Source organism: Dicentrarchus labrax, unplaced genomic scaffold, assembly GCF_905237075.1.
Source record: "Dicentrarchus labrax unplaced genomic scaffold, dlabrax2021, whole genome shotgun sequence".
Lineage (NCBI taxonomy): Eukaryota > Metazoa > Chordata > Actinopteri > Moronidae > Dicentrarchus > Dicentrarchus labrax.
In genome coordinates this window covers 20,103,926-20,126,547 of record NW_026136701.1, presented here as the reverse complement: position 1 = coordinate 20,126,547, position 22,622 = coordinate 20,103,926, and the positions used below count along the sequence as shown (strand labels likewise).

At 39.6% G+C, this 22,622-nt stretch overlaps 1 protein-coding gene across 1 annotated transcript in view; it reads right to left on the bottom strand.

Annotated features, from left to right (window-relative positions):
• Positions 1–22,622, bottom strand: part of LOC127364228 (collagen alpha-1(XI) chain) — an 83,806-nt gene that overhangs the window by 36,614 nt on the left and 24,570 nt on the right. The window contains exons 7-31 of the mRNA XM_051401621.1: positions 22,146–22,244; positions 19,476–19,781; positions 18,231–18,296; positions 16,999–17,040; positions 16,463–16,525; positions 13,787–13,861; positions 13,254–13,337; positions 11,844–11,900; positions 11,242–11,295; positions 11,015–11,068; positions 10,565–10,618; positions 10,399–10,452; positions 9,593–9,646; positions 9,452–9,496; positions 8,667–8,720; positions 8,516–8,560; positions 7,011–7,064; positions 5,904–5,948; positions 5,360–5,413; positions 5,217–5,261; positions 4,596–4,649; positions 4,458–4,502; positions 3,449–3,502; positions 3,239–3,346; positions 1,924–1,977 (exon numbers count right to left, since the gene is read on the bottom strand). Of these exons, the coding sequence (XP_051257581.1) occupies positions 1,924–1,977; positions 3,239–3,346; positions 3,449–3,502; positions 4,458–4,502; positions 4,596–4,649; positions 5,217–5,261; positions 5,360–5,413; positions 5,904–5,948; positions 7,011–7,064; positions 8,516–8,560; positions 8,667–8,720; positions 9,452–9,496; positions 9,593–9,646; positions 10,399–10,452; positions 10,565–10,618; positions 11,015–11,068; positions 11,242–11,295; positions 11,844–11,900; positions 13,254–13,337; positions 13,787–13,861; positions 16,463–16,525; positions 16,999–17,040; positions 18,231–18,296; positions 19,476–19,781; positions 22,146–22,244 (1,719 nt within the window). The remainder of the gene's footprint in view (positions 1–1,923; positions 1,978–3,238; positions 3,347–3,448; positions 3,503–4,457; positions 4,503–4,595; positions 4,650–5,216; positions 5,262–5,359; positions 5,414–5,903; positions 5,949–7,010; positions 7,065–8,515; positions 8,561–8,666; positions 8,721–9,451; positions 9,497–9,592; positions 9,647–10,398; positions 10,453–10,564; positions 10,619–11,014; positions 11,069–11,241; positions 11,296–11,843; positions 11,901–13,253; positions 13,338–13,786; positions 13,862–16,462; positions 16,526–16,998; positions 17,041–18,230; positions 18,297–19,475; positions 19,782–22,145; positions 22,245–22,622) is intronic.

Below are 22,622 nucleotides of genomic sequence, written 5' to 3'. Positions count from 1 at the left end.
ATGTGCACGTCTGTGTGTTGTGAGTTTAAAACTTACCCTGATGCAATGCACATCTATAGTGCTCATTACCTCTCACATGCATATGTAGACGAGGCATAATACTGTGCAGTATAAGCAAGGGCACCACAACAAGGCAGCGTGGGCAGAATTGCAAGAGGTAAATAGCCCAACATTGTGGAGACAGCAGGAAGGGAGATCTATGCTGCTTAATTTGTTTTTCACAGAGGTGCAGTTATGGTAAACTGAAAGGAGAGCTGGTACTGGACAAGCCTGACTTGCGTCACAGAGATAAGACAGTCCACTGAAGCTATTGCAAATGGCATCCAGAATTAACGGTGTGGGAAAGCTGTTAACAGAGAGTGATGGGGTGCAGCAGCCAAAAACACAGCCAATGGAGGGATTCATGTGCAGGTTGATTGAGGGGGATAAAGGCTGCAAACGGGCCAAGACTTTGACCCTGAACCTACTCATGAGGACAATGTGACATTTTATAACATTGATGTTACTGTGTTACTGGGAACGTGTGTCTTTTTCTCAAACAGTGCACAACACTTGATATGAAGCAATATAGATCAATGTAAAATTATCCTCATTATAAGTTACTTAAGACAGCTTCACACTTCAATTTTTTTTGATTTTCACAATCAATTTTTAAATGCTGGATAGCTCTCTCTCTCTCTCTCTCTCTCTCTCTCTCTCTCTCTCTCTTTTCTTAGAAAGAAAAAAAACTTCAAATGCAGGCTATAGAGAGAAACTATGGGACTGTTTATATCGCGCCAAAGTCAGAATGCCTTTATTGTCTCTCCAAAAAATGTTTTGAAGTATAAAGAGTCTAAAAAGAAGATCTGATCCTGGGCTCCACTGGGAACCTTTGTGGACAGCCTTTTTTAAAATTATTTATGGATACAAACAAAGGAATGTTCTTTGTGTTTTTGCTATCTTCACTGTTACCACATAATTTTACTACATATTTATTACACAGATTCCACTAGAGTGGTAGTTTTTAAGTAAAATATCCAGCAATTAAAAGAAGCGATACAATTGCTTGCAAATGAATGGACAGAATACAGTATATTGAGATTACAACAACTCAACTTGTATCTTATTTCATCTGCGTCTCTCCCACTTTGTCTAATTTGTCCAGGTCTGTTAATAATTTGTGTGCCACTCTCAGCTCAGATCCTGCTGACATTAACAGACAGAGCAGAAGACTTGCCTATGTGGACATTGTGAGAGTAGGTGTATCTGACCCATCATATCAGTGCCACAGTGCCAAGCTGTCAGTGCTGACAGCAGCATGGGGGAACCAGCTGCAGCAGCACATCTTGATAGTGGAGCTGTGGCACAGTGGTCAGCGCTACAGTGCAAGGAATGCCAAGACTGTTAGATAATGCCAGGAAGAGTTTAAGGGGGGAGGACAGCTGATGACTCCAGCAGGTGACCATGCCACTTAGGCTTCCTATAAGAGTTGTGCCGAGAGTACAGTAGGTGTCTGCTTGGGTTTTCATTTGTGTGAGTAAGGGTTAGTCAGCAAGTCTGGAGATTATAGAAAGGCATATGAGAGCTTATAAGTTTAGATATGAGTGGATATTAATCAGACAGACATGGATAGAAGATTCTGCAGTCACTGGGAATCAGTACATACAGTATATACAGTAAATAGTCACACATGCACAAACATATATTCATGTGAACACACATAAGCACAATAGTTCCACACTGAAAGGAAATGCAGTGAGCAGAGATTGTCCTTCAACTGTTCAAATTGTTGGCAAACGTCTCCCACTGCTGAACTGCCCTTGACCAAGATGCCAAACACCTACAGCTGGCACTGATCTCTGACCTCCCAGCGGAGTTGGGGCTTATACTGTAAGAATTCCTCTGCATTGATCAGTAGAATACATTATTACTCTCATCACACACCTTGGAGCCTTGTCTGCCGGGGTACCCAGGCAATCCAGGGACTCCAAGTTTTCCCTAAAAAGGAGCAAAGTAAAACAAAACAAATGATGAATTCTCATTGTGTCACCAGAGACATCGTTGGAGACTGCAGTAAAGTTCACAGAAGCACTGCAAAAAGCAATAAACTTATAACCATAAAGTTTTCCTTCTAGTGTGGGAAATATTTTAATACTATGAACATGACATCATCCGTGCAGAGGCCTTTTCTGCTTTTGATCCCAAATGTGAACCCACTTTGGTCCATTTTGGTCATTTTAGACATGAGTATGGTCATTAAGAAGTACACGGAATCTGATGTAACTACCCCGTGTGCTTTTAAACTTAAGTAAAGTCATATATTCTTATCATGAATCCAAAACTTCTGAGTCTGGTGCTGCTAATTTGTACTTTTACTGTGCTGTTCCACTAATATTAAGCAAATCAGGATGATGATGTAAAATCTATAATTGATATAGCAAAAGCAGCGGGCTGTATTTGCAAATCACGATTTCAATTTTAGTGAAATGACTGAAAAAGTAATTTCCCCCAAGTCCCTCCCTTTTAAAAAAAATAATTTCTAGTCATTTTTAAGCATTTCCTATTTATGGCTGCTTACATAACAATTATTCCGAGATTACTGCAGTGTTTTTACGTCATTTAAGACACAGAATGGATTGATCTAAGCCTATCTACGGTATAAGAAAACAATGACTCTGCTAAAGCATTCATAAACTATTATTCCTCTTTAAAGTCATAATTTATATTTTAATCCTTTAATCTGACGGGCAAAGATCTTGTTGTAAACTTGTAATACTTATTTGTTATATATAAATACTGCACCACCACACAGCAAGAAACTCTGTGGCAAGATCAAAGCTCCATGGAGAAATGTTGGCAACATAAAGCCAATTAAATGGGACTGTTGTAGAGCTGAAGGGAGGGTGAGGAAATCTTATCGGGACAGCTGTAAATCTAAAGTAAACTACTCTCTTTAGACTGCTTTCTCTCTAGTCCATTAAAGACATCTGTAAAAAGAGCAATCTTGACTGTGGTTCGGTTTTTGATCCCACAACAGCCCAGAAACGGACCTTGTATTCATACATGTAATTATATATGAGTATACGTATATGTTGTAACCTTTTATGACTCTTTAAAGCCTTACAGTTTCATTAGTATGTAGTTCTCCTATGCAATAAAGCTTGAACTCAAGCTTGAACTTCCACATGTCAATAAAAAACATCAATCAAAATGAAAATCCAGTCTTACAATTCAGTCTTTGCAGGTATTGATTATTTACCTTCTCTCCAGCTAAACCTAGGGGACCAGCTTCTCCATTGGGTCCTGACTTGCCCTTGGGGCCCTCAGGTCCGTCCTCTCCTCTGGGTCCTAGTACACCACCCTCACCCTTAATGCAAAGAAACAAATGAAAACAGTGTAATTATCTTTACTACGCTATCACTCTCTGCAACTGCAAACACCAGTATTATCTTTAGAGATCATGATTCACCTTGTCGCCTTTGAGACCCATGTCACCTTTGAATCCAGGGAATCCATCCTCTCCCTGAAGTTGAAAGAGAAGAGAAAAGATAATTGTTTAGAGATGAGTGTTTTATCCAGTATCTTAGAGGCAAAAATTGTTAAACCAAGTAAAATAATTCATTTCTAAAACACTTGAAATAGCAAAAAAAAAGAATACTGATGGACCACTTAAGTGACAAAATCAGAGTGAAAGTTTATCATGGCAGCCTTATAGTGCTGTTGGCAATCAAAAGTAAAAGGACTCCTTAGAATAGTTTAATACTGACACCTAGTGGCCACTTAAAATTAGGATTCAATTAAGCAGTTTTGAAGTTTCAGCTCACTCTTTCTTTCTCTTTGTTGTTATACTGACATCTGGTGGTTAAAATTCAGAATGCAGTTTTCAATCTTTTCCAAGGCTCTGCTATCATTGGTTCATGACAGCTGTATATACTGATGCCAGTTTTCTGGAATATTTTAAAGCATGAAAGCACTGAGATACTAAATCATAACCCAATAAAATATGATAAGCATATAACCTAATGTGTTACTTGGGATTGGTAAAATACTCGTCCCTCGAGATTTACATAAGACAGAAGTATCAAAGTATAAGAGCTTTTAACATCATGTTCAGTATTTTTAGATAATCTCTGCAGAGCATCAGTTTCCTGACAATTGAGAGGAAAATCGATCCAGTGGCAAGGAGCTAGCAACAGGTCAAGTTCAACCCCAGCCATCCAAGAAAACAATGGCAACAGATCAGTCTCCACTGAAATCTGCCTACAAACAGCCTCATTCTCCTTTAATGTTCCACACTCCATTACAGCTGGCATGAGAACTTAACTGCCAGCCTGATGGGCCTTTAAGATTTTTTCCACTTGCTGGATTCAAAAGAAGCCTCATTTGAGACGAAATTACAACTCTTATGGGTCCATTCTTAGAAGAATGACATCTGTCAATCATCTTGAGGAAGAAGAGGAGAGTAGGGAGGTGTTTACCTTTTCTCCTTTGCCACCTTTGAGGCCTCTAATTCCCTCAGCACCCTGGAGACAAAGAAAAAAGAGTCCAGATGAAATTCAGAGAAAATGGAAATTCATCATGGCAGGGTGGTACTGTATGACTAAGATAGTGCTTACTTTCACACCACGAGGCCCAGGGTAGCCGATGGATCCCATAGGACCAGGATGACCCTAAAAGATTGAAAACAGCGTCAAGCGATTGATGAAGTAACTGTAAGTATCCATCAACCTTTACTGTAGTGTCTCTGCTTTGTTAGATAACTTCACTAAATATTTTATTAATTGATTTACAATGCTTTCCCAATGTTTTTGTTCAACAATCAACCCTGAAGAAGTTAATAGACAAAGTTATGCATATGAACATAAAGTTAATAGACAGCATCATCTATAATCAATGGCATATTGGGCTTTTTTGCTCATTGCAGTTTACCACATAGAACTGTAAGGAGGCAATCATAGAAAATCACGAGATTAGAAATCACAAAAAAGAATGAATGAGTCAGCTTCTATTTTGAGACAGTTTAACAGATATTATCTAAATTGTGTGGTTATGTTAAACGTCACCCTACTGGCACTGACACTATGTAGGCTTAACAAAAACTAAATCTAATTGTTTGCTAAGTCTGTGCCACTTTTTACTCTGTAGTGTGACACATTTGATGAATCTTTGACAACAACTGCAATTACTGTAACTTTCCTGTAGAATCCGATTGAACAACAAAACTACATTATACTTACAGCTGCTCCTTTCTCGCCTGGAGGACCCTCTTTTCCTGGGTGACCCTACAAAATAAAATCAAGAGATTTAGTTTATAAACGGTTGATCTGGTCTTGTCCGTTGGTATTTTAAAAATGAAAAAGGAGTCAGGCGTGTTACTTACAGGAGGGCCATCAGCACCAGCAAGGCCAGCCAAACCTTGTTTACCGTGAGGTCCCTACAAAGAGAAAGCAATAAATTGGAAGTTAAACGGACAGATAGTGGATAAAGCTAGATAGAACTCCCCCAACAGCCCAATGAAGACTGACAAAAGTTGATCTGCTTGAAATATTATTAAATGTCCACAAAACCACAAACAAAATACTCTCAGTTAGACAAAGTAATTGCTTATGCAGGAATAGTCCTATGGTAATATGGATACAGTGTGTGTGTGTGAGTGCATGTCTGTGTGGGTCTATCCTTGTGTGTGTGTGTGTGTGTGTGTGTGTGTGTGTGTGTGTGTGTGTGTGTGTGTGTGTGTGTGTGTGTGTGTGTATGTGTGTGTTTTAGAGCTTCAGAGAAGCCAGTAAAGGCCTATAGCCTCAGACAGCAGTGTATCTGCTGAATCACTTAAGAGGTTCCTGACTGATCCATTCACTTATCGGGTGCAGCAGAGCAGAGTTGTGGTGGGAAGACTGAAGGGGTGACTGGGTTCCCTCTTTACTTACTTTTTCACCAGGAGGCCCGATTGGACCTTGAGGACCAACAAGACCCTGAAAGACAATGGAGATAGATCTGTTACTAGAACCGTCACCCAAGTTTTGCTGTAACCAGGCTTACATGATTTTGAGACAAAGTGAAGGTGACGGAAAACAACACCTGCTTTGTCAATTTGTGAAAGTGTATACCTAATTGTCATTGTGTGCTGTATTTGTAATTTTGTAACGAATTCATCTACAGTTCCAGCAGTTTGTTTTTGTTGCTTGGCTTCTTCATGCTGCTTATTCAGATTTGTTCATTCAGCTGTGCAAAGGGAGGTATGTTCTTTCCTAGAGCCATTTTCAAGTCACACTTCTTGCAGACTTTCTTGAGAATTCACCCCATGAAGAATAAAAAAAGTTATTAACAGTTAAAATAAGAGGGCTGTGTTATTTTTCTGTGGTCCAATGCCTTCCCTGGAAGGCATCAATCTGCCTCCGGCCAGGTATAACTAAAATTAAGCTATTTATTCAACCTGTATACCATTAGGACATGTCCCTGCTAAAACTTTCCAGGGGAATGACGCCATCCTGTCCATGTTGTGAGCGTCAGCAGCACTGAAAATCTTACCTGGCAATGGTCATTTAGCCCTGGCTGCAATATTGGGTGTACTGTTTTGTATTAAAGATGACTCAAAAATGGAATATTTTTCACTGTGCCACCAACTGGACAGCGTAATTGGGTTAAGTGCTATCAAATCAGTACAACATGTCCCATCTCAGCAGGACAGAGGATGTTTTTCTTCTTCGTGGTTGTAGAGAAACAATATTAGTGAACACTGGGAAGTTCTTTGCTCTATTTACGCGTGGAATGCTCTATAGAGTGGCTGCCACTTATGGGATGAAGGATGGAGGGAAAGAAGAAAAAGGAAGTAGAGCCAAAGAAAAATATGGCTGTAAATATTTGATTCATAAAACAGGAGAGAACACAGGGAAGAAGAGAGATGACAGGACTGGTACGAAGATATGGAGCAGGAAAGGAAATAATGGGGGACACAACAGGAGAGACAGAGTGATCAGACAGGGGATGGAAAAAGAATGATACAGAGAGAAAGAGAGGAAAGAAAACAAACTTACATGTGGACCAGGCATACCCTGTTGCCCAGGAGGTCCAGGCTCTCCTTGTGGACCCTGTACATTACAAAGAAAGGGGAGGATGCAATGAATATTTTAAGTAGCTACAAGTGATTTAATTTTTACTTACTTTAATCTGCACGACGATGAAAGAAGGAAACAATATTACCAACAAATTCATATATTTATTTATTTATTTTTTTAATAATTTAACTTATATATAAGGGCAATGAGGAGTGAACCTTGAAAAGTCATGTGGTATTGGGTTAAACGAAACCTTTGGTTGAAATTGCTTGGATAGACCATAGATGGTTGAATTGGCTTTATCCAATCTATGTCAAGAATGTGAAACAAAAAGGTGCAAATAGGGGGGAGAGAAATGTGATACACTGCCTCATGAAGCAGAGCTGTCTGTGTTCTGGCCTAATCCAAAGTTATGTTTAGTTCCTAACAAAGCCAGCCCTAAAATCTGGTGGCAGGTCAGATCTGAAGTTTGGCTATGAAATACATCTTTCTCTAAATACAGGCTGTGTGGCTACAGAGCCATCTGGGTATGGATTAAGGCTAATAAGACTAACCGGAATGGTGGGTTGTTTGGAATCCCTGCTGAGATTTAGTGTGTCACAAACCAAACATATACAAAAACAGACAAGACCCTTGTGAAGCAATCTGCTCCAGCTGTTACAACAAACACTAAATACAAATGCTGGATTCAGGGAAGTTTAGGTTGCCTGACTGTGATTGTTAGCAAGGCCTTGAGTGCAAAATGCTAAGTTAGACATTTATAGAAGATTTAAATGTAGTCAGTAAAAACATTTAGGTTCTTCACTCGTAAAGGATGTCTTCAAAATATCCATATGTTAGAGGCTGGTGTAAGTGCCATGAGGGTTTATAAACCCTCTGGGAAGCTCTACTACTGTGGACACTTTGAAGTCTTCCACTTTGATTTTTAGAATATTCCAAGATCAATACTAACTTTGGAGAAATTAATGAGAAGCACACAGGATTCCTATTGTTTTGTGTCCCTTTAACAGCTGCTTATTTGTTTTGGCTTAGTAACTCAGTGACCATAGACAACGTGTGGGCTTGACCAGCTGTCTCGACCAATGATCTGTTACTCTCATTCAAACGTCCCACTCAGACCCTCTGGGAAGCTGAATGCGGGATGGGACCACGCACAGACAAGCTTCTCTGTTTCATCCCTGACTCAAGCTTGAGGCCTCTTCATCATGGCCCATTCAGTCAGCAGGTTCACATAGTTTACGGAAAAGGTCTAACAACTATTAAAAGACAATCCATATCTCCATCTGCCATCTCCAATCAGCAAATTACCTATGACCTCCATTCTTGTCATGTTACACAGGGGTAAAAGGTCACTGGCCTGCAATTGGCCTCAGGCAGGCCAAATTACAAACTGATTGCTAAGGTGGTCTTGTCTGCAGGAAAACTCCCTTTTTCACAAACATATTATATGGCTATATATTAAAAAACACCAAAACATTCCTCACCATGTTTCCTTTGGGACCAGCTTGTCCATCAAGTCCAGGAAGACCCTAAAAAGAAAAAAAAGAAGTTTGACAATGAAGGTGTCCATCTCATTGAGCTAGAACACAACTTATGAGTTGTAAGAGAATTAAGTCATATAGGAGCTAGGCTTACACGCTGTCCGCCAGGACCTGAAGACCCTCTGGGACCAAGCAAACCTCGAGGACCCTGTGTATATCAAGACAAATACAAGTTAAAGAAAATAACGTAAAATAATACCAAAGAACATATAGTCATTCATGTTAATTTGTCTGAAACTTTGTATGGGAAATATAATAAAACTGGCTTGACTTAAGTGTGTAAAATACTGACCCCTTGTGATCATATCTAGTAACTGCAGGTGCATTTCAGGGAATGAAAGTTGTTTATCTCAACATCTTGTCCACTTAAAATCATTGCACTTAATGTGCTTTTTCATCTTATGGACAGTGTACGTGATAAAATGCTGCGCAACTTTTTCTTTAAAAGGACAATGTTGCTTTGTGTATGAATGGGAGCAACCATTTCTCATGCAACTCTATGGCCCATTTGAACTGAATTAGGCAGAATATGGCAATTTCTCATGGGTAATGACAGAACAACACATTTCCCAGTTCTATTTTCTGATGTATTATTCAGAGCCATTCTGTCTTGGCATGGTTGAGATTACAAACGCAATGGTCCTTGCAGACAGGAATGTCGTTACAGTTGCAAAAAAAGAGGGTGAGGATGTGTGTTAAAATAATTGCCAAAATGAATGTAGAGGAAGGAATGAAGGAATGGGCCCTGTAGTAGCACAGGAAATGAGTAATATGATGGTCATGTATTCATCATATTCTTATCTTTGTACTGATTCAGTAAGACGCACTTAACAAATTCTGTCCATGTCTGTGTCATGAAATGATAATAAAAACACTTACACTATCTCCTGCCACACCTCTTTGTCCAACCTGGCCATCTTCACCCTTTGGATAAAAAGAGAAAGAGTGCGTTATTAAGGAAGGCAGAGTCATTTTTAAGAGAACATGGGTAAGTTATATGGTGACTGATGTACTACTTACTCTTGGGCCATCCTCTCCTGGAGGTCCTGGAGAACCTGTTGAACCCTGTTCTCCCTGGAGAGAAAAGATCACAAGCAAGGAATATCAGAGTGGGAGTGGCGGGTCACAAGAGTCCACAAGCTTGATCCCTGCAGCTAAGACTGAAAAAAAGTTCCTAATTCTTACTTCTTGAAGAAAATATGACATGGGTCAAAAAATGTGAAAACACAGACAATGTTCAAAAGACAGTTACAAAAAATGGCAACAAAAGTGCCTTTAATCTACAGTTAGCATGGTCACCACAATTGGCATGGACGTATATGGTGTCTACTATTTATAGTGCTCTATAAGGACTGGCCTACCTCTGGTGGCCCTGTAATTACTCAGTATAGGATAAGGCTGTCTAGAAATACCCCTCTGTGATCTCTGTCCTCTCTCTTTCAGCTTTCTATGCAGGCCCAAATTCCACAAACACCAAACTCAGCACTCCTCATTTGCCTCCCGGCCTGGTTATACGCAACCCAAGTGGTTTTGGAGTTGGTCCCACATCTCATAAGTGGGTCAAACGCCCTAATGAGTTCCACTGGTTCAGAATTCATATCTGTCAGCACTGGGATGGATGGGAGGTGGCTTTTGAACTACCAATCAGCCCCGATGCTGCTGTAAGGACAGGGTACGGAGCGGCAGTGACTGTGATCAATGAGGATCGGGGTTCTAGAAATAAGAGACTGTATGATCTTATTTTTGGACACTTTTAGATGTCTTTAATGAAGTTTATTCTCCAACCTTGTTCATCAAAACCCCAAATTATCTCTCCTCATACTTACTCTGTGCCCTTTTTCCCCAGGAAGACCAGGGAGGCCGTCAAAACCTCTGTCACCCTGAAACAGCACAGCAACAGATGGTTAGCTCTATCAATCTCTTTGGCAGAGCAACTTTTCAAATGCTTACAGACACTCACTGGTTTATTAGAGAACCTGGTTTGCACTTTACCTTGGACCCTGACTCTCCTGGCATTCCTCTAGCACCATCAGCTCCATTACGACCCTGGAGGACGTGCAAATATCATGTCAGGCTACGTGAAAATCACATTACAAAAATATTCAATTATCCTGGATGGTTTTAGAGAATAAACACAGGGAAGATACTATCATTTTTTAAACTAGTTTATAGTTAAATAAACATGACCTTCGAATTTAGACAACACGCAGAGCCGATTATTGGGTGCAGCTGACTTATTTGAAATAAGGCCATGTTTGAAACTAGACAAGCTCTTCTCTTTGGGCACCGTAGCACGGATCCTTGTTGGCGTGAAATATTAGAAATTCGGGAATTTAAACTTAATCTTATGTTTCAACACAGTGTTGAGCTGGAGGAGATGAATCAATAACGTAATAAAATATGAAAACCTTCTGGTTTATCCTGGTTAGAAAGAACTCTTACCCTTTTTCCGGATTTTCCTGGTGGACCGGTTGCACCCTGAAGACCTCTGGGTCCCTATGGGGAAAACACATGAAAGTTTGACTAAATCTTACACACTGAAGACTAAACCATTATTTAAGTTACAATTTCTTTATGTTGAGATGTATAAGAGTGAACATTTTTAAATTTAAAAACAACAAAATACAAATGAGTTTATTATGTAAAAAAAGAAAAGAAACTCTTCTTACCTGTGGTCCAGAATCACCACTGTCACCTTTAAGTCCAGGAGCACCAGGATTTCCCTATTAAAAAATATATACAGATTTAATGAATCAACATGTCTGCACTGAGGCCAAATATTTGTTCATCCCTTCATTTGGCAAGGAGACCAATATAATCTAGGGTGGACAAAAAAATAATGCAAATCCAAACACACATAATGTAAGATTTCAAACTTGGACTGGGAATGTACAACAGAAAGACCTCCTGGATGATCTTTCCACGTCTACAAAATCCCTCTGATATCCAAGAATTACAGGATTGGTGAAAAATGTATGCCTTGTTTGAGAAAGTCATGGAGGCACTGGTTGTGTGGAAAACACTCTCAAAACAAGAGGAAGGCTTCGGCTATTCATTTTTAAATAGGGAGGAGGGTGGTGTGTGTATCAGTGGGTGCATTTGCATGTACTGGTGTGTGTTAGGATATGATACATTCTTGGAGTTGAAGCTTTCACACAAAGCACGAATCTCCTAATGTGTTTTTAATCAACTGTGAAATGAATGAATGTTACAGTAAGTAGATCAATGGTGTTTATGTGTCTGCATGTAGACATTTTCAAAAGTTACTCACCAAAGGACCAGATCTTCCTGTCATGCCTGCTGGCCCTGGAGGGCCTCTCATAGCCAGCTGTGAATCAGACAGAAACAACCCAACCCAACAGTCAGCTCACAATGTTGACACTTTTTTTTCATTTATATCTGTCTACACCAACTGAATGTATCTGAATGTATATGTAGAAATGTGTTCCTCTATCACAAGGAATTAGGATAATGAATGTTTTGCATTAGAAGTGCAGCCATGTTTTATTTATAGTCAGTTTATTAGCATCTTCCATCTGATGGAGATACCTTTGATAGAATAAGTTGACTTTTTAAACCTTAAAAATGAAGATTATCATGTACAAATTACTGTTTGTTTATGGGATTATTCTAATATTGCAAAATTAATTTGGTATGCTTCATGCTGTCCCAATAATAAAGCAGGAATTTGGAATACTGAAATAAATTGACGCACATTCAACTAACTGGGCTTAAAACCAAAAGGAATAAAGAATAAAGAAAAGAACACTAATACACTAACACTTATAAAACACCATCTATTTAGCCTCTGCATAGCATGGAAGCTTACAATGTGCAAACTTTACTTTGTTCTTGTTCAGGGTTTACCACTCTGGTCTTTGTTCCTGTTCATGGTTGACCACAGTCTTGTGCTGCCAAAAAAGTTGTCTGGGATTTATTTGCAGCCTGATTATTGAATAATTGGCTAATTTAAAGGAAAGCAATTCAAGCTCTATGCTAGACTGAAGACCCTAGCTCACATATTAGTTATCGTATTTGCATTGTGGTTGTTAATTGCATTTCCAAAGTGCAAATAGGTCAAAGAGAATTCAACAATTTCTCCCTTTAATTCCCTTTACATTTTCACATCAAGTTACAACTCCTGCCATGTTTCTTCTTTTTCCTGCCTCGGGCAAAACCTCTGGCATAAAAGACAAATACAGAAAGGTGACAAGTGCTTTCAAGACATTACTAAACGCCCGTTTTGACAGCCCTCCAGCTCCATAGAGTGTTGTGAATGTGTGAATATTCAGTGTTTGTGCAACACCTAATGATTTCCATGTGTTCTACTATAGATCACACCTTGCTTACAGCTGCATAATTTAACCTGTTTTTCAACAGTGCAATGGTTATCAGGACCCCTGAGTGAGTGTGAACATCTGGCGTGGCTTTATATACTACCTAACCTGACACAGGTCCATATTTTGGAATTTAGACAATTTATAGGATGAGGGGGACTTGTGAATAGGGATTACTCCTTTCATCGTTTACTACACTTTCTGGGTCATCTAAATGTTTTCTTCTATTTATTTTTCTTATAACATTTTGTTTGAATTGTATATAGTTAAATGGCAGCTATTGAGTAAAGTGTCCTCCAAAGTTAGAAGGATGCATTGGGGTCATATTTACCCCTGATACTTACCCTAGCCTGTGAAAGGATGGCCTGAGCCTGAGCTTCCTGGGCTGAAACCACAGGCCCCTTGTGTGCCTCACCGCCCGCACGGAACTGTCAACCACAAAACAAAAAAGAAACACAATTAAAAACAAATTGACTTGTCTCTTTTTAAAGAGTGTGACATCTAATGGTCTCCCCTGGTGAGTGTGTTCAAATATTTTTTTGTTAAACCTGTAAAGCTGTCACCATGCCCCACACACACACACACACACACACACACACACACACACACACACACACACACACAAATACGTGTCACCGAGCCTTTCAAAGCCTCAGTCACTGGTTCCACTCCATTGCACTGGCTGACATTTACAAGGTAAGTGATTTGTAACCCAAAGAAAATAAGGCTGCGGTCCTTTGGCCTACTGGTGATGCTATGAGGTAAACTTGCTAAATGAAGCAAGTTCACGGGCTAGTGCCTGAGATAAAAGGTGTACAGTATGGGAGGGAAACAACACAGAATGCCCAGTGGGCATGTGGAGAGCGGCAGGACTTACTGGAAGCATCAGAATGGTACCCGGAGGCCCAGGGACACCGTCTGAACCAGGAATACCAGGACGCCCTGGAGGACCCTGAAGAATCAAAGGAGGGAGAGAGAGTTGGTGCTTCTCTTCTTTTATCATGTCTCAATGTGAAAGTGTAATGCAATTGGAGGTCAGTAACAAAAGAAAAGATTTCAAAATCCCCTTTCACTACAATAATGCAATTCAAAAGAACTTACAGTATTGTTGTTAACATACACATCCTCAAAGTATTGAATTTGAATCATCAGCTATTGTTTTGTTGACTTGTATACCAGTGTGTACCGTTGCCTGGAACAATTAATTAGATGTGCTTAATAAGCAAGTTGTATATTTTCCCATGAGATAACATGATTATTTTGCTATTTCTCTATAATCCCCTGGAGGTGCTCTGCAAATTGAAAATAATATGAAAAAAAATGATAACATTACTAACAAACAACAGTAACAGTGCAGACGCTGAACAACTAATCTGTTCCCAGCAAATCCCTTCTTTATCTGCAACAATAATGTCAAAGGGAAGGTACTTTGCTACATTGTTGTTGCTTATTCCAAATAGATAATTGACTAATCCTACTGAGAAGAAAAAGACAGGGGATTCAATCACAAGTAAAGACAAAGAATGTATTATTATAAAGCTGGCCTAGGGATATTGCAGGAGAGCACTGAATTTATAACAAGACCAGAAATTCACAGCCATGACCCTGGGAGGTTACAGTGCTCATTAGATTCCAGTAAACACAAATGTTCAATGAATAGAAAATGGGGGGGGAGTTTTGGGTGGCACCAGTGAAGAGATTACATTGTAACATAAATTAAGCAGTAAGTAAGTAAGTACGTATTCTTCTTACGGTGGCTATTTTAGGATCTCACACTACGCTTGTCAAACTTAGTTTAACTTTCGTCAGTCTTTGTCAGTTGGTATTTTTTCATTCTAATATGTACTCTCTCCGTCTAAGGTATTTTAAACTTAATGCTAATAGTCACTTGCTAACATGCTATTTGCTCTTTACCATAGCATGTTTCCATGCCTAGCTTTGCATTTTCATAGGCTAACAATTTCAACTTTAATAATGGAAAATGTAAGGTGTTAGCATCCTGTGTTGGCATTAAGTTCAAAGCACAGCTGTGGCTGAGGCTCAATCTTGTCATGAGCAGAAGTAATGGATGGGCGGAAAAGCATCTTCACCGAATCTTTTGGATTCATCCTCTGGGGACCCTATAATTCTTTACCTAATTTTATGGTAATCTACCTAAAAGTTGTCACTTACAAACCGACATCCTTGAAGCCATGTGTGGCTAAAAACGACTAAATAGCATAAAAGTTGCTCATACCGAATAATACAAATAGAATCACAGCAAAGACTGGATTTAGGGTTAATAAAGTCAAAAACGTAACGTAAAAAGTAGAAGTAGTACCCAGTGTTTCCAGAGAAACCAGAATCTATTTAGTAGTCTTGTCATGTGCAGCAATCTCAGACTGCTGGCTCAAATTGATGCCATGTGTTCCCATCTGCCTTTTCCCAGAGGTGGTAAATATTCTCCATCCATTGCTATTATAGCATAGCGACATCTAGTGTTAATGACGGTCCTGTAGGGCTGGGTAAGTGGTGATTGAGTGGAAAGGAGGGAGACGGTGATTATGAGAGAAATGAGCCGATCAAACGCTGAGTCTAGGCGGATACTGCGCAACGGAAAACCACAAGACTACAGAAACAAGTCAGTTTTAATCCCCCTGTCAATCCTCAGCGAGACTGTTTCTCATGGGAGGAAATGAATGGGGCGGTGGGAGACGTTTGGACCAACAAAATATTTTCTGATCACCCTGTGGAACAATAAGCCTTTTGTACAGGCAACGTCTGCTGCTCATATTGGAGGAGGCGTGTTGGGGTATTTTTTTGTTGGCAATTAAAGAGTTAACCTCCAGAGACAGAATACGTAGATGTGCTAAAAGGGTGATGAAAGAGGGGTGCGAGGCAATCACCACATTTGGGAAAAACAAGCTGAGATCCAGCCTTCTGGAGGGGACAGGCACTTATTCTGTAGCATCCAATCAATCAAATAAATGAGTGGAATCCCACGGTGCTGGGAAAAATTTAGGCTTCTACATATTTCACTTCTTAAACTCCTTGAACTTCTTTACAAGTCCTGTAGCATACCAATACAGCTGTTTCTTCTTTCTTTCTCTTTGGGAACGTTGTTAGTATATTGACAGTTTATGGGCATCTAATTTCCCTGCACCACTCCTCGCTTATCCCCCATCCCCCCACCCCCACTGCTGCGGTAGCAAGCTGTGTCCAACTGCTTTATTCATTCCATGGCATTAGGATTGTACTTTACAGCTTTCCACTAAAGAAGAACACACATGCAGGGGTGTTCATATAAATGCTGACTCCCATAATTCAACAAGTAAGATGAATGACTAAGGATAAAGTTATTATTTAAGTACATTTTGTATTAATTAAAACCTGAAAAAATATGGATTTTGGTTGATATACAACTTCTCTGAAATTGTTGTAAATATGTTTTATTCTATTTTTAGCTAAATAAAACTATTTGATACATTTTAATGCTTATAATGAGTAGAATGAGTGACAGAGCTTCACAAAAACATCTGTAATCAGCTGTGAAATGAGGCCAGCCTCTACTCACCCTCTCTCCAGGATCTCCTGTGGGACCTGAGGGACCCTGCAATCCTGGGGTACCAGGAATACCCTGAGATCACACACAGACATACATATACTTAGCATATTATATCCCAAACTGCTGCTAACCAGCATTCCCACCACAGTCAGTCTAGTCACATGTATAGGCCAACAAAGACAGAAGCATAGACATGGGTTCAAAAAGAAATAAGCCTCAAAATAAAATAGCCCCCAACCCTCCTTCTCTCTCTCTCTGTCTCTGTCTCTCTCTCTCTCTCTCTCTCTCTCTCTCTCTCTCTCTCTCTCTCGCTTGCACTCACCACTCACACACACACACACACACACACACACACACACACACACACACACAGAGACACAGATGTACACACGTTCATGCACAAATACACATTTTGACTGTCTCTCCCAGCTCAAGCTTCACTGGCGATCAGGGCTGATGCTCTTTCCATAAAGACATTTTTTCCCTCTTTAGCTGTTCTCCATCTGGGGAAGGCAGACAGGAGTGTGGGAGAACGTGATACTCACTGCTTGGCCGGGGGCTCCTTGGGGTCCTTCTATAAGCATCCCCTGAAAAAGGAAAAAGTGGATACAGTAGCATTATAGGGCAGCCTGTAAATCCACAGGCAATGGAGAATGAAGGGGAAATGAGAGCCTGCGAGGTCTGAGGTTGAGGAGTTTACTTATAGCTACAAGTTCAAGAAGATAACAAGTTAGTCAGATAACTTCTATCTGATTTTCTATTCTATAATGTGTGTGTGTGTGTGTGTGTGTGGTGGTTAACGATTTGGATGGGAGCCTGTGGTGGTACAGATGGTATGGGAGGAGAGACTTTAAGTGTAGCTGCTATTTCAGTCCATGTTTAGCCTATAGTGGTAAATTGAATAGGATGGCTCTCTAAAGAACTTATGTACTGCGGCATTTTGTGTAGACAGCGGTTGTTTATCTATTGCCGTCAAACCAAAAGTTGTGTGCTAAATCTCATCAGCAGGGGAAAGAAAGTTTTAACTGCTTCATTCGAATAAACATGGCCTCAAGTTGGATTTGAAACTGAAATACTGAACATACATAAAATGTGGATGCAAATCAGATGTGAAAGAGATAACTGTTCAAAAGGACAGATAAAAGAAAATATAAATTACCCAGAAATTATGCAGAGAAGGACTAATAAATCATTGTCAGAACTGTTGGAAAGTCTCAATCGATAAAAAAAAAAGCCAGTCAACACTAGTTTTGAAATATGCCACTCTGAACATTTTGTTGGCTAACATAAGAGACCAAATAAGCAACAGACAGTAAGACATAGAAACCTGGCTAGCTAGCCCACACAGCTAAAAAGCTAATAAGATAGCTAGCTGATGCTTATATACCAAAGACCTTGGCCTATAAAATTAGCTGCAGGTTAACTGAAGGATTAATGATTCATTTGAGGAAGGAGGTCCCCTGCTCGCTATTTTACAGCTAGCAAGACAGAGAAGCTACGTAGCTGTAGTGTTTTCTTATCAAATTATCTATCATTGAATTTGACAGCCTGTTAGCTTGCTAGCTATTTGGCAACTAGCTAACGTCTGATAGCGGGCAAAATATACTGTAGTTATGTCTAAAAGTGTGAATTCTCTCCATTCTCGGATGTTTTTTTTTAAATGCATTTAGGAAATGTGTGAATTTGACTTTCAGCATTTGGTTGTTTGGTGTTTAACTTTCACAGTTGTGAGGTTTATTATCAGAATTAAAGCCGAGCAGTGTAATACTTTACTTACTGGCTCAATGACAGCAGGTTCACCCTTCTCTCCTTTTTCTCCCAGGTAACTGTGACCTCCAGTCACCTACGAACATAAGACAGACCAGGTGAGTATTTTCACATGGCCAGACATTTGTAAAGGCAGAGCACCAATGGTCTAAAAGCCAAAAATGGAAAAACTGAGACGGATGAGCAGCAGATGCCCTGTCGTGTTGGGTGTCTTCCCTTTTTATGGAGGTTATTTAAAACACCAACAAACTCCACAAAGCTAAGCAAAATGCTGACTAGAGTTCTGCATGCTTTAAAGGATTTTAGTTCTCGAGGCAAAAAGCAGATTTTTTTTTTTTTTTTCTGCCTGCTGGAAAATGAAACCTCAAGAATCATTTTGCAAGGAGCTATAATTTAGACTTTGGTCTGACTCCTATTTATTAAGCTTCCTTACAGCCAGGAACTGCAAAAAAAAAAAAAAAAAAAAAAAAAGACCCCAACTGTGCACAAATGTAGAGGTCGTTACCTGACACTATCCATACAATGACTTCACATGAGAAGAATTCACAAACCACCTACACCATGTGTCCAAAAACCACTAGATTGTACAGTTTAGCCTAAAGAAGTCATGCAGTAGAGCTGTGGTGTCCTGAGATTAAAGAGTGGAGAGCACTAATAGAGCGGTTCAGATTAACCCAAGGCAGACAGATCTCAAGCCAACATCCAGACAAGGACGTGTCACTTCCTGCCTCTGAGAATCTGGATCCTGAGGCAAGTAAGGGTGCCTGAAATGAGCCACGATAGACACTGGCTCAGCAGATCTCTGTTTCTTTATATATGGATTTAAATGGATGTTATGAAGAAGAAAAAAAAAAAAAAACATTTGCAAAGCCTCAGTCTTCAGATAATCCAAACAGATCATTGGTGGGTTAACCAGGTAGGGGGATGCCTTTGATAAACAGCAAAGGTCACCAGGGTCAAGAGGTTATGGAGGGCGTGTCTGTACTGACAGCTGGGTCGACATCTGTTTATCTGTAGGAGACTTAGATAGACATGGTGTGTGTTTGTGCTTGCCGGTGTATTTGTGTTTGGTGAATGTGCATGCAGAGCGCTCCGAGCTATAACCTGATACCATTCGAAACAACAAACACAAGGGCACCGCAAACAACCCAACAAACAAATGCCACCAACATCTCTTCCATCTTTCCACATTCCTGACCACCACCTCCATACATCCCCCCCGCCCACCATCACTACTAACCGCTCCAGCACTTACACTGCTCTCTCTGATGTCGGTCTCTGCTGGAACACCAGGGCCAAACTCATCCTCATATGTTGCAGATGTAGGCTTGCCGTCAGTGGGGCCATAATCGCCATAATCACCATATTCATATGGCTTCTCTACAAACTCTTTGTTGTCATATTCCTTCAGGTCGTATTCCTTAAACTCATACACGTCAGTGCCAGGATCCACCTTCTCTTGGTTGTCCACTGGGGCAGCAGTTTCCACAGCAGCGGTGGGGTCCACCCCAACCTGCTCCACACCGGTGATGTAATCATCCACTATTTCCCCATCATAGTTCTGGGATCAATCCAGGCATCGCAAAGAGCGAGTAGCGGTTGTTAAGATGGGAGGGAACATGGAGGTTTGATTAGTGAAATGAAACCATGTGAACAGCTTCAGTGATTCACATGTTTTTTATAGCATGATTCACAGTCAAGGCATTAGTATTTAGCACAACCACACTGAAATTATCGGACGTCAACTAAGTGAAACTTAGTTGTGCACACATCCATGTATCTAATTTGGGACAGCATCCAAAACTCAACATATGTGAAACTCCACATATGTTTTGTCAACAGGCACTTTGATTAACATTAACATCTATGATCATATTTTAATGTTAGAAATTGTTTCTCTCCAAAGCAGTAGGGATGTGAGATGTCCCAAACTATTGACACATTGATGTTTTAGAAACTCAAACAGTGGCATATGTCAATAAATATGGTGTATACTGTAAAATACATTCATGCTGTAAAATTACAACATGACAGACCAGTGGGGTAATTTAGACTGCATAATCTTGAATACTTGGGTCAATGCAAATGTTTACACAAACAAGAACTTTGAAGAACTATTAAAAACCCAATGAAGTGAAAATCAGAGCTGAATTTGTAAAAAGCAGGACTGTTTAAGAAGATAGAGATTCATTAATACGTTTAAGAATCTGTGTTTCTTGTGTTAAGAATCTGAGGCACTGAGTAAACATGATTGTACAGGAACAATTGAAGTTTGATTTACAAGCTTTGCCTTGTAAATCAGACTGTGCTCAGCTTGTCAATCAGTGTTACACTCAAATGCATCACTACACATCAAATACTGGCAGTGTGTTGGGGGAGAGTGAAGAAACAATATCGTCCTCTCATGGAAATTTGCTTCTGTATGCATCCGTTTGTCAGCTAAAAGTTGTTGCACATAGTTTTCAGTTCGATTAATAACAACTCGCATTTGAGCACATTGCAATAATGCACAAATGGGATTCACTTCATGGGATCTTATCATAGTCCAAAATGTCTTGCTCAGAATTATTAGAGATTAATCATTTAGTAGGAGTACTTCCATGTTCTAAACAGCAATGAATATGTCTTTTTTCACAGCTTAAACTAACTTTTATTGCCAGTCCATCGCTTTATTGTAACCTAATGGTAAATAACTGGCAAAAAGAATCTCTGATATTATTCAACAGCTGAGCATTGAACAAACCACCATCCATGGCTAAATCTAGGTGCGATTTAAAGAGTTGGTCATATTTGGGGCAACATGCTGAACCAGCAGAAAATGGAGTACTAAAAAGAGACATCCAGCGAAAAATACCCTCTATAAGGAACAAATAGGTAGGGTATAGCAGTAATATAAAAGCCATTTACTGACAACACAATACTGCAACACTCTTTTATTAAAAGCATCCACCAGTAGTATTTTGTCAACTGGGTTAGGTCTGCAGGCAATGTGATACTATGTCTTTGTCTAAAAGTTGTCCAGTCCATCGCAGTCCTCAGTAATCAGACAAGTGTTCCAACATGGGACAGCATATGTTTACTTTCTGTGGTTAACCCTCTGGCCTGTCATTTCAAATGAATGCAGTGTCTCAAGCTGACTGAAGCTGCATTATCAACCTCAAGGTACATCACAATGCAATCGGCAGACATTTGGCTGGCGGAGCACACGGCCGTATTGTTTTAGTTTAACCCCCAAATGTTCCTCATTACGTTGTGTTTTATGTGATGGTTTAGCACAAATTAAGACAGGATCTGCCAAATTCAGGATATGGCAGAAACATAGGGGATGCGTCTGTCTACTGATTTTCCATTGGTTACGGTTCATTAAATGACAAAGTTTTCCTGCTTCGGTCTTTATCCAGACTCTGTTTGATAGAGGCGGTTTCTCATGGAAATCAAGGAGTAGAGTGAGCAGTTTGTTCTTTGTGAGGCCTTGATGGCTTTCAACCTCCAGAGACGATCATAAAAATATGTCTTGTTGTTTGTGATGCCCAAGCAGTTTTATTGAAATCTCATTTTAAACCAGTGATTATATAAAAAGGAATCTGGATGTTAATTGGATGGATAGATGTTAAAAGTCAGTGAAGCACAAGAATTTTCCACCATAATAAAAAAAATGCATCCCACAGGGCAAGTTTGTACCAATAAGTTTGTCCAAACATTCCTGATTTCACAAAAATAATTCTATAACATGTAATTCAACATTATACCACCAAATTAGGTTGTCAACCAACTAATAATCATCTACAGCTGTTACCATGTTATACTAAAATTACTTTTATTTTCATTTTATATTGTATTTTACTGAAGCAGTTATTAAACAATGTTTCCTGTTCATGGTTCATATCTTCTTGTGTAGAAATGTGAAAAATATTTAAGAAATTACCTGGCCTTGTCCCGCATTCTCAGTGGGAGTTTCAGGCTGATTTCCGTCCACTGTGGTGTAGTCATACTCACCCGTGTAGTAGTCTCCACCCACATTTGTCTGAAATTAGGCAAGAACAGCACACAGAAAACATTATATATGTGAGATTATTATATATATATATATATTATTCAAGAGCTTTGGCTAATGTACATATCTATTTCGTTTCTAGCACCAAGAACATAATGAATTTAAGGGTGACATTTGGGGTCCATAATAGTCATGATATGTTTGTGGTATATATTTAGCTATAAGTAAGGTAAAAAAAAAAAAAAAAAAAAAAGTCAAATTATTAAATCTGACATTAAGACATGCTATTAAGGCAGGGATTAGGGGAAGAACAAAGGAGAAAGAGAGGGTAAGGGAGAACAATTAAGATTGAAAATAAGGGACAAGAGATGTACAAAGCTGACAACAAGAGGTCAAGTGGTCATGTGT